The 12,243-nt window shown below is 39.2% G+C and overlaps 1 protein-coding gene across 1 annotated transcript in view; it reads right to left on the bottom strand.

The window, feature by feature from the left end:
• sphkap (SPHK1 interactor, AKAP domain containing) overlaps positions 1–12,243 on the bottom strand; it is a 120,756-nt gene that overhangs the window by 54,138 nt on the left and 54,375 nt on the right. Inside the window, exon 2 of the mRNA XM_032511255.1 lies at positions 4,143–4,231. Coding sequence (XP_032367146.1) covers positions 4,143–4,186 — 44 coding nt within the window. The 5' untranslated portion in view covers positions 4,187–4,231. The remainder of the gene's footprint in view (positions 1–4,142; positions 4,232–12,243) is intronic.

Raw genomic sequence — 12,243 nt, forward strand, 5'->3', positions numbered from 1 at the left:
ATATTCAGTTTACTGTCATAGAGGAGAGAAGAAACTATAACATATTCACATTTAAGAAGCTCGAATCAAAGAATTTTTTACTTTTGTCTTAAAAAATTACTCAAACCGACTAATTGATTATCAAAATAGTTGGCAATTAATTTTAATTAAAAACTATTCAATTTATCTTTGCAGCTCTAGAGCTACCTGTTTCATAAACCGACAGGTGGACGATAGACATGAAAGAAAGTGAGACAAAAATGGCAATGGAGGAAGGACAAGAAGCGGAGAGCAAAGAAGCCAGATTAAGCCTGGAGCCCGACAAGGGCAGCATGGTCGGAAGACACAAGTCCATTAGCATAGTTCTGCTTAATGTTGCACTCATTCATGGGAAGAGAGGAACAGAAAGAGGCTGAAAAAGAGAGGAGAAAGACACAGTGAGATAATCATTGCTGATTTACACCTGCTGATAGAGGCCCCATCTTCCATCTGATTAGTCTACTTCAGACATAACCCCCTAAGCACTGATTACATGCTTACAGCACCAGACACCTGCACACCAAGCCGCAACTACAACCCTGCATCATCATGCAACATCCTTGCATGAAGAGGTCTTGATTTGAGACTGTTTGGTGTTTGCAACAAGGCGAGAACACTGCTCTCAACACTGGTGGCTGACAGCTCCGAGAACACCAAGCTGGAGTGTCATGCCATATGGCATCACTGCTGAGTACAACGGTCTTTCTGTTTAGCTTTGAAGCTTTGACTGTAGATTGATATTAATACGCTAAAAGATTGTGTGCCAAACGCTTGACCCAGGATTTCAAGCTCCATAAAAGGAGGGCCAACTCTATTCTAGCTGGTGGTATTACATCAGATGCAGTTCATGTTTTTTAATAGGCAGTTCCTCTATAAAAGATGGGCTCATGGTAGGCGAGGGTCAGTTTGTGATTGGTCAGAAAATGCAACATAATGGTTAAAATGTTTTAAGACGAGGGCAGTGGAAGCTGGGAAATATGTCAGAAATCGGTCATAAGCGGTGAGATTAAATGCGCTGCAGTTGTCTACATCTGAAATGTGTTGTTGCTAGATCTAAATGTATTTTGTGTTTTCAGCTATGCTAGCGTAGCTCTATAGATGGTAATGTCAGTCTGTTCGCCACTTTGATCCAAACTATCTCAACAACCACTGTTGGATAGAATTTGATACATACGTTCATGTTCCCCTTAGGATGAATTGTTATAATGTCGCTGATCCATCAGCTTTTCATCTGAAATCAGAGAAACATTTTCATTTGTCCAATACTGACATTGTTTTGTTAATAACATTATGAATATGGTGGGCATTATATCTACAAAATATCAGCATATTTGCATCATAATTGTGAGCATGTTAGCATGTCAACGTTAGAATTTAGCCTAAAGCACCACTGTGCCTACAACCTAAGCTGCTAGTGTGGCGGTACACTGTAAATGTTAAGGGCCAGCCACCTAAAAGAATAAATTCTGTATTATTAATAGCAGAATTCCTGATGTATTAGTACAGGCAGATTTTCTACTGTGCCATGATTTATGAAGATGGATTTTTATTAGTTACTGCAGCCATAATAGGCCTACGTCACTTAACCAATAAACCACTAAAGACCAAAAGAATGTAATTGAGTGGGGATACGGCTCTTCCGGCTAGCTTTTTACAATGGCGGAGCTCGATAGATACTGCTGGACCAAGTCTCTTAGCAAACTGCCTGAAGTCACCTACGACAAAGTGGTTTGGATTGTAAATGAACACTCTCAAAGTAAAACACATTTTGAAAACGACCAAAAAGGCAAAAAGTACAAGATCCGGTACAGAAACTATCATAGACTTCAATGGTAGAAGCTCGATCTAGCCGTTTGCAGTTTTGCAGGTACGGTAAATATTTCTATGATAACAGCGAGTTGGACCAATCACAGACGTTGCTCTTACGCTTAGGATTGTGGGTACTGTAGTTTTTCTTCATAAGATTGCGAATAAAACATGTTTTTCTTAAAACAAGGTTGATTTCATTCAGGCTTCTAGCTTCTACAGGAGCAGAAACTTTCGTTTCACAACCACGTAGCTCAAGGTCAATCTACCTTAGATGGTTTAGACATTGTGGCTAATAATATAAATCCTCATGGAGAGAGGGACTGTTGACAGAAAGTTCTGATTCCCTACTCCGTGCACCGGGAGCAGGTAGTGTGACACAGGCCTATACCACACACACAAAGACTAACATCCAAGCACCTGTGCACACATACACATCCATGTTGTTCTTCTCCCAAAGCACATTTTGACCTACAATTATCTTCTGCCCTACTTCAGTCTGTCCCGGGTGATACTGCTGAAATCATCTTAGTGCAAAGCGCTCCCCTGCTGGTTTTTTCTTACCATTGCTTGCCATCGCTTGCATGTATCAGGTCTTTTTCCCAATTTTCCTATCTGACTGCTGGCCCTCGAGAATGACACAAAAAGCTGGGGAAAATGAACATTGTCATTTATCCCGAAAGAAAAAAAAAAAATCACCTACAGCAGCACAACCACAGCACAATATTTCACCCTCTGCTACTGCCAGTGTTCCTTTACAACAAAACATCCCTTTGTGCCCCTCCACCTTCTCTCTAACATTACATAAAACACACAACGCTCCCTCTCTTTTCAACATCTGTCCCATTCATTTTTTTGAGGTTGTGTCACCTGTTATACAGTACAGGTTGTGCTGCTGAGACATTGGTGCTGTTGCTGATGAGGTGTATCTTAGAGACCTGTGCTGTCTCAGCAGCCTGACATCCATTAGGGCTTTATGACCAGCTCTCTGCCTCAACAGACCCAGTGCATGCATAAGTATTTGCCTTTTCATTTTCCTCTCTCCCTCTCGCTCTCTCTCCCGATTCCCTTTTGGACACCGGCTCGGGATCCAATGATAAGTTGCTGCAATTAAGTGTCGTAATCATCCCAAGACTGGAGGCAGATGTTAGTGGGGTGGAGCAACAAAGTGTGACCCCATGTGGTGGGGAGGGAAAATGCTTTAGTGATGCAAGGGATGGCTATTTTTATTATGATGGCTTTAGTCAATGTAAAGTGAGACTTAATCATCCCTATGGAGTAAGAGAGTGTAATAGAAATTATTGATACAGAAAAGCAACAAAAATAGAAAAATGAAAAAGCAGAATGAATAGCATTTCGCAAAAATTTGGGTGAACTGAAAGGTAACAACAAAAAATGTCAATGTGGAGCCCAGCAATAACAGCTGCCAGAGTACCTACTTACTAGATAGTCAAATATGTTTCAGTGATGTTCAAGGTAATGTTTGGAGAAGTTCGACAACTCATGAATTAAAAGTTTAACAAAAAGCCAGCACTATGTATTAGGCTGAAAATCAAACGGCTATCAAAAAAGTGCAAAGGGAAAACACCATTTGCTACATGACGGATTGATAACGATTTGGTAATGTGTAAAATAAATTTGGTGAAGTAAAGGATTAAGTCTTTAATCCTTAAATCTTTTAATGGGGGTATTAAAGGATGTCCCTTTTAAACCCTTTTCAGATTTACATTAGTTATAGGTTGAGTTTTTCATTTTTTTTCATTTCCACATGCAGTTAAAAGTGTTGTAGGCCTTCGATAGCTTGTTTTTCATGCATGTTTTTCCTCGCTCCATTACACCATGAATTATGGACGCGACTTTAAATTATTCTTTCCTTTTCTCTGAGCTTTTTTGGTAAATAGATGACAGGGAAATACAGCCTGCCACACCTTCAACAGGATAAGGTCATAATGATCTCATACTGTACCTCTGCCTGCCTCAAGATACCTCAGGTTGGAGCAACAAAATAAGTTAGCTTATGGCTGACTCAAATGTTATGAAATGGTTGTGTTGTGGTTGTTTGTTCCATCATTTATTTTCTAAAAAGCTCTGAAAAAAAAGGAAGACACCTACAGCAGTCGCCTGTTTTGTGTAAGGAGTTACTTTACATTGCAATTTACGCAAAGTATCTTAGGGCTAGGAAAAACGTGACTAGTTGACACATTTTGTAGCTCTTCGACAACCAGCTCTTACCAAAAAACTGCTTGCTGTAGCGATAATACAGTGTTTGGTATACATCTACAACATGCCATTCACAAAAAAGGCGTAGTAGTTCTTACAGCTCAGTGAAGGTCCGCAGCATAGTAAACAGTGTTGACAGCATCTTCAGTCCAACTCTTCGCCTAAGTTATTAGTGCAGCTTCTTCACCTGAAACACACAAAGATACCTGGATGGATAAAAGAACTTATAAAAACACACAAACATGCACACACTATATCAGAGTCAGAAAGTGGGAACAGATGGCTGCCTTTCTTTGAGGTTGTTGCTGTCCAGCAGTTTTCCTCCGCATCATCTGGCAGATGTTTTGAGATGTAAGCAATTTAAAAGCAAAGTAATGTGTTTCACCTCTCACACACATTCAAACACCTCTAGTCTGGCTCAACGGATGTACATTGCTGGGAGCAAGCCTGACATCTGGCGCGTCGCTCAGGTGCCGAATGTTCCTCCCATTGACCATACTCCAACGCTGTGAAGATAGGTCTGGGAATGCAAGACTAAAGCACTGAATGTGTATTTTACCATTTATTTTGTAAAACTGCAGCAAACTGTAGACAAACAGGTACGGAAACTTCATTCAGTTTGTCAGTCAGTATGATTCCAGATTACATGATCACACAGCACGGGGGTTGTCACAGCACTGTGATGAGAACATGGTAAATTGTAATGAGGTTGCCGCAGACAATGAAGTTATTGGGCATTTTAATGAGGTCAGAGCACACACTAATCATTAGTCATTAGACTAGTGTTGATACTTAAATTAATCTCATATACACACATACACACATTAATTGCTTCCTGTAAAACAGTAAGGCCACATCCTCTTGACGATGCTGAAAACGGATGCAAACTTGATTATTTCTTTTGAATGCAATTAACAGTAAAGTGTATTAGTTAAGTTCCAAAATTACCAACAGGCAACTTTGGTTTCTTGTAATCAGGACCACTATCATTCTGACCTTTAAAAAGTGTTTATTATAGTAACCATGACAATAAGATCCCGTTCATACCAATGGCTTAATCAGAGTATAACCCAGGTTGACTGTCTGTTTGAATGCCTCTTTTTTTTTTTTTAAAGAAGAGAAAAAAAGAAAAGGAGTCGTGAAAACAACTTTACTTTTAATGAAATCAAACAGAGAGAAATGTTCTCCCACCATCTTAAAATAGTAATAAATCAATACTAGTAACATGTCACCTACTTCCCGGTCCAGCTGCTGCAATAGGAAAAAAATCTGTCTGCACAAAATCATCTGATAAATGTTACATGGTTATTTATGCTTTAGAATGTAATCCCTGCAAAACAAACACAAAATCAGCTTTATTTCTCTCTTCCCACTAGAGCCCGATATTAGGCATTTCTCGATCTATCGGTATCGGCATTTATAATGGGCGATTTATACTTCTTTTTTTTATATTCATTTATCAGAATCATTTATAATGAAATCCTTTATTGGTCGGGCTTTACTTCCTACGGTATAGTGACAAATTCAAGTAGCTACAAAACATATTAGTTCTTGTAGTATACAGCTGGACTGGAGTATGAGACAAGTTAACTGTTCACTGAATATGACGTGTAAAGCCCCACCCATTTCTAGCACAAGATAATTGTTATTCATTGTTCCCGGGTTGGGACTCAGGTGATCACTGAACTGTCTTGACCAGGGATATGCCCATGTTGACTGGCTTGGTTTGAATTTCCAAAAGAAGTGTTGACCATTAGTCAGACAACCCTGGTCAATGATGTGAAAGAGGTATAAGGGAACCTTAAAAGGTGCTACACGTATTTCATTATTTTTTGGTAATGTCTGAATATCTACCATATACTCTGTAACATATTGTGTGGAAAAAATGGTCTTGGTTACCTTGTTTCAAGCCATTCTAGCGTGGCATAGAAAGCCTGCAAGACAACTCGATTTGTGCCAGTTCTCATGAATATTCAACGAGCTAAGCTGCTTGACTCTGACTGGCTAACAGCTAGCCAATGAGAGCCTGTCTATTAGTATCCTTATGGACATATGAACCTAACATAACACAAAATGAGAGTAATTACACAAAACACTGTTTGATATGGATAGGGATGTGCACGATAAGTTGAGTGATCAATTAAACTCTTATTGACATAATGAGGATGTCTTGAAAAACATTTCTTGGTCAGAATCTAGCATTAAGAACTTATTTACTTCAGAGTAGAGATTACAAAAGGAATTTGTGTTCAAATTACCAAACAGCAACTCTGGGGGAAAGTAGTATACCAGCCTGGAAGAACAACTGTGCACAATGCATAGAGAGTGTGAAAAACAGGAGATTTTTGCCCTGGGGACCTCTGACAGTTTAATCCAACTCTGAGTATAACAAGAAGCTTTGAAGCTTTGGGGGAAACATACATGTTACATCATCAGTGTCTCTTGCACTAAAGAAGCAAAGAGGCTACACTACTATGGTTAACACTATTGCACCCTTACCATCAGCAATGAAGGTACACAGAGAACAACCTTATTTTTTTTACAAATAATATGCATCATTTCCACATAACCAACTGTGGTTGAAGGTGATACAATGCATCTACACACTCAGCAACAAATCCCTCCTGTTGCAGCACACCAGGCCTGTAACAAACATCTCAGCCTCATTAGACAAGACAATAAGCTCGCAGACAGAGAGGCCCTGATTGGCCCCTTCAGCCAGTCTCTTCAAGCCCATTTACAGCACAGACAAACACACAATGTATTGGTAGATCCACTGCATTGCTAGGAGGGAAATACAAATTAATTTGCCTTATTGATTGCTGCATAAGATTCTTCAATTTGTAGTGTCTTGCTCAAGAACACCTGGTGAATTTGCCTCTTTAAGAAAGGTTAAACCTTCAGGTCAGACCTCTGGCCAAATATCTGGCTCTGCTAAATGGTCCACTATGTTCACCAGCTAGTCTCTAACTGTGTCTGTCTGCTGTTTGGTGTTGAGCAGGTAGTGTACAATGGGTTTAGGAGTTTTCCCATTGAAAACAGCTGCTTGTTGTGGCCGAAAGCAACTATGAAAGCAGCGAGAGTGAACCAAAACAGTAAACTTGTGGACTAAACCATACCAAACCAGCTAAACCATAAGCCGAAAGTCACTATAAAGTTCCGTGAAGCTGGGAGGAGCTGCAGATTCAGGTGATAATTTTCAGCACATCACATTCACAGTGTCATCTGATACATTGTTTTTATAAAAATGTTGATAATAGCTTACAGCAGGTCTGTAAATGGAAAGGTCATCACTTCACTTGAGCTGCTTAATTGCCAAAGTGGAATCTGAAACATACTCCTGGTAAGTAAGGCAAGGCAAGGCAAGGCAGCTTTATTTGTATAGCACATTTCAGCACCATGCGCAATTCAAGTGCTTTCAATAAATCATTAAACAGATAAAACACAAGTACAACAGTTAAAAGTCATAAGCATTAAAAATCAATAAGACACATGAATAGACAGTTAAAAACAAAATAGAAACATTAGGACACATAAAAACAAAATAAAAAAGTTACAGTGCGCATAGAAATTTAAAGAAATGAGCATTAATTTAAAGAAAGGCAGCATCAAAAGAAAGGTCTCACCTTGATTTAAAAGAACTGAGAGTAGCAGCAGATCTGCAGGTTTCTGGGAGTTTGTTCCAGATGAGACATAGAAACTGAAAGCTGCTTCACCCTGTTTAGTTCTGACTCTGGGACAGAAAGTAGACCGTCCCAGATGACCTGAGAGGTCTGGGGGGGTCTAGTGTAGTAGCAGATCAGAAATGTATTTTGGACCTAAACCGTTAGGATTTATAAACTAGCAAGTACTTTGAAATCAATTCTTTGAGACACAGAAGCCAGTGTAAAGACTTCAGAACTGGAGTTGATGTGATCCAGTCTCTTGGTCTAGTGAGGACTCGAGCAGCACGTTCTGAATCAGCGGCAGCTGTCTGATTGATTTTTTAGGGAGACCTGTAAAGACCCCGTTACAGTAGTCATTCTACTGAGATGAAAGCATGGACCAGTTTTTCCAGTCCTGTTGACACATAGTCCTTTAACCCTTGATATTGTTCTTAAGGTGATAGTAGGCTGACTTTGTTATTGTCTTAATGTGGCTTTTAAGTTCAGGTCTGAGTCCATGACTACACCAAGATTTCTGGCTTTGTCTGTTGTTTTTAACATTGTTGTTTGAAGCTGAGCGCAGACTTTTATCGTTCCTCTTTTTTTCCAAAAACAACTACCTCAGTTTTTCCTTCATTTAATTTCAGAAAGTTCTGGCACATCCAGTCGTTAATTTTGTTTGATGCAGTTAGTCGTTTTTGGTATTTGACTATAGTCCCCTGGCGATAAGGTTATGTAAATTTGTGTACACAAACAAAGACGACAACACCTGGCTTACGTTCTACGAAACATTTGGCAGGGTTGTACATATTCACATTTTAGTTTTCCTTACATCCCCATGTAGGCAAGACACCCCAATCCTCAAGTAAGTAAATTATTCATATAACGCTCACAGAAAGAATCACAGTGCAACATAAAACATACAATATGATACATATTAAAATAGTGCACAATTAATAGCATAGAGTAATACATAAAAAATATAAATAAAAAATAAAATTACGTGGGGACTGGTCAACCAAATGCCTGTTTAAAAAAGTAGGTCAGTAACTGATTTTTAAAAAGAGGCACGAACGGAGAATTTATCAAACTAGCATTTCAATGGAAACCCAAATCTATAATCTTAAATGAAAGATTATAGATTAAACATGCCCATCATCATGCTTGTATATGCCTTTTACATTACAATGTTAAGGTTAATGAGCCATTTCACTGTCTGAAGTTGTCTCTCACAATAGTGACGCATGTTCTTATTCCTGCCATGAATTTTCAGACATCACAGCTGTGACACCCTCAATCTGTCTCAGGTGTTTTATTGCATTGGAACAACATGGCATCTGCACCATGCTGAGAAGAAAAAGAATTGCAAAAAACACTTAGCATTTGCTTTGACATGCCTGGAGAACTGTGGGATTGCCACATGGGACATCTACGGTAAATGTTAATTACAAAGTGATTATAGTTGTGATTGATAATTTATTTCACACACTCAAAAATGTTCTTAACGTTGTGAATATAAAGAATAGTTTTCATACTGTCAGAAAACTAAGTTTTATGTCAAAGAGATCTTTCAGACGGGTATGAGGAGGATGAAGGAGAGGGTTTGAGGTTAGTGAGGCCACGGGGGCATTGTGACTTCAGTGAAAATGACGCGGAAAAATCAGGATGGCAGCTCAGCGTCACAGAATCAGCCATGCAGCCCTTCTGGCAGTTTTTGTGTTAGTTGGATTTCAGTATGGTGCCAGGTCTCTCCACATTACCTGCCAAAATCAGTCTCTTCTCTTCTGTTTTATTTCTCTTCCTGTATTAAAGTGATTCTCCTTTTCCCTTCATTATGTTGTTTGATTAATTGATTAAACCAAGGAAAACAAGTGGATAAATTGGGAAAGGAAATGGGAATAGTCAATGTGTGTTAAAGTGCCAGCCACTGACAGCACCAGTATGAAGCCCCCCTCTCGGTTGTGTAACCTCTGCTGACTCAACTACTCCATCCCTCCTTGCTCACATTTCCATATGCACCTCCATCTGTGTACTGTTTCACTTGTTCATTTCTTACTTCACTTATGTGGTGCATAGTTGCTTTTAGTGGCTAATAATTTAATTCATGAATCCACAATACTTACTTACTAATTACTTACTTACTTACTTACTTACTAATACTTGATATTTACACTTCTTTAAACTCTGCACGTGTGTAATACTAAGAAAATAAAGTAATTACCGTAATAGGTACTTTGTTCACTACTGGTATTTGTATTATATACTGTTCATTTAAACCAGTGCTTAAAAACTGAAGTCGTGGTCAAGTAATGGAGTACGGAAACTGGGAAGATGTCATTCTGTTAATTGTCTTTATAATGTTAAATTAAAATTAATTCAATAACTGATTAATAACTTATCACACTATTTTACCTTAACTAAACTAATGAGTGAAAAATCTGACTTGAACTGCCATTCTTGTTATACAGTAGTCACTGAGCTGCTCTATTAGAGCTCTTCTAGAATAACAAGACTCAGCACCTTGTCAAAGTGTCTCATAAAAGGTCCGACAGCAGATGAACAAAAGAGTGACAGTGATTTTCTCGTCTGACCCCTAAATGAGATAACTTCTGGGCACAAGCCTCTCTTATAAATTATGGCAACCTTAGAGCCTTTAACAGGATTATTAGTGGTAACATGCTAAAATCAGCTCAGTATCTTCTCAAGTTGTCAGTAAGTGACAAAGTGGCTCCAAGAAGGAGGGATTGTGTCAAACAAGTGAGTCATAGAGGAATAATCTGCACAGGGAGCCTCAAAGCTTGTCAGTTGAGGAACAGTATACTAGCAGTGTGTGTCCGTTATCACAAGCGTGTGAGCGACAGACAGAGTTGAAGTGCCTCTGCTTGTTCTGTGAAAAGCTGCTTGTTGTCACTCCTGAGATTTGGGAGTAGTGGGTACTGTTTCTCACTGTATCGTACAAGGCTCATTATTGGTTCCGAGCTGCGGAGTGACTGTGGAAGTCTTATCAGAGAGAGGCACCGACTAAAGTGACCCACTGGATCCACTGCAGTTGATTTTCATTACTGCTGTATACGAGAAAACAATGCAAAAGAATAGAGTGATCGCTAGTTCCCCATTCCTACTACCATAAAAAGTATGTGGGATATAGGTGAAGGAAAACATAAGCATAACAGCTTTTTCTATAGCTAAAGTGGCAATTAACAAACCTACCTGCATATAAAAAATACAAAAACATGTGTTTTAAGATTTAAGAAGCAAACAAATAAGGAAAAACAAACAACGTGACATGACAGTTCAATGGCACAGTGAGTTCTGAGCGGCACTATACGGTCTGTGATTTCATCTAGGTGTAAGAGAACGGCTCCAAAAGCCCCATGAAAAAGCAAAAAAAGACAGGGGGTGAAAAGATGACGCCGGAGGGAAGGATAGGTAGAGTGCACGTACAGATGCACTGACATTTCATACCCATTACCATGGTCCACAGAGTGTGCCCTTGCTCTACCCACTGGTGCTCCTGGCCAGTGTGTGCAGCGGCGTGGAATATAGACCGGCTGTAAATCGGCACGTGTTAACAGTTCAACTTAAGGCAACAAGACGAGAGAAAAGTTTTGAAAAAGTGTTGCCTGGAGCAGGTTCTGGGTCTCATAAGTGGCACCACATTGGAAGGACGGTACATGTGCTTCAGTAAATAAAAAGCCATGATAAAATATACATGTTGAAGTGAGTGGTACTGTGCCGTTACTGTACATCTTTTGCATTAGTGGTGTAAAAACCGTCCTGCAATAAGCTAAAACCACAACATCTGTAAAATGTTACATAGTAAAACTACAACAACTTGTACAGTCACATTGTGGCCATCTTTCTGCCATGTTTCATGGATATAGGAAGCTATAGGAGGATGAGGTCCCTATTGCTAATGCTGCCTACCAAAAGTCTGGTTGGTGAAGTGTTTCTCTACCCAGAAAATCACTGAACAAATTGGGGGTGTGGGCAGTGACTTAGAGGTCTGGAACCAGCCTCGGGCCGTACGCGTCCAATCTGTTTAATTCAGGAACAATAAAACAAAGAAGAGTGTCCTCATACCAGCAAGGCTATCAAGATTTGTGATGAGAAATGAACCAATGTTTCCAGGGGGAATTATCTTTTTTTTTAAACTGTTGGTAAACCTCTTGTTTAGTTGTTTAATAAGACAAAGCATGAACATAAAGAATAACTGTATAAATAAGTTTTGTTTCGGCATTAAATGGTGGCACACTAACTTCAACTACACCGTAATCCCAACTTCACCTCGGTAACATTCTCTCCCTTTGTAACTTCTCAAACAAGTTCTCTCTACATGGTCTGTCTACAAATGACTAAAAATACTATAATCATAATGAATATGCAGATCTACAGAACATGACAGTAATGTAAACCCTGTACTGTAGACACTGTGTAGACTCTGTTTTAACAAAATGTGATTAGCATTTGAAAGGTGACATCATTCAAACACACTGTACACTAGCTGACTTAGAAATGATGCTTTCTTTAAACAATGACAGACTGTCTTTCTTTT

Source organism: Etheostoma spectabile, chromosome 3, assembly GCF_008692095.1.
Source record: "Etheostoma spectabile isolate EspeVRDwgs_2016 chromosome 3, UIUC_Espe_1.0, whole genome shotgun sequence".
Taxonomy (NCBI): Eukaryota; Metazoa; Chordata; class Actinopteri; order Perciformes; family Percidae; genus Etheostoma; species Etheostoma spectabile.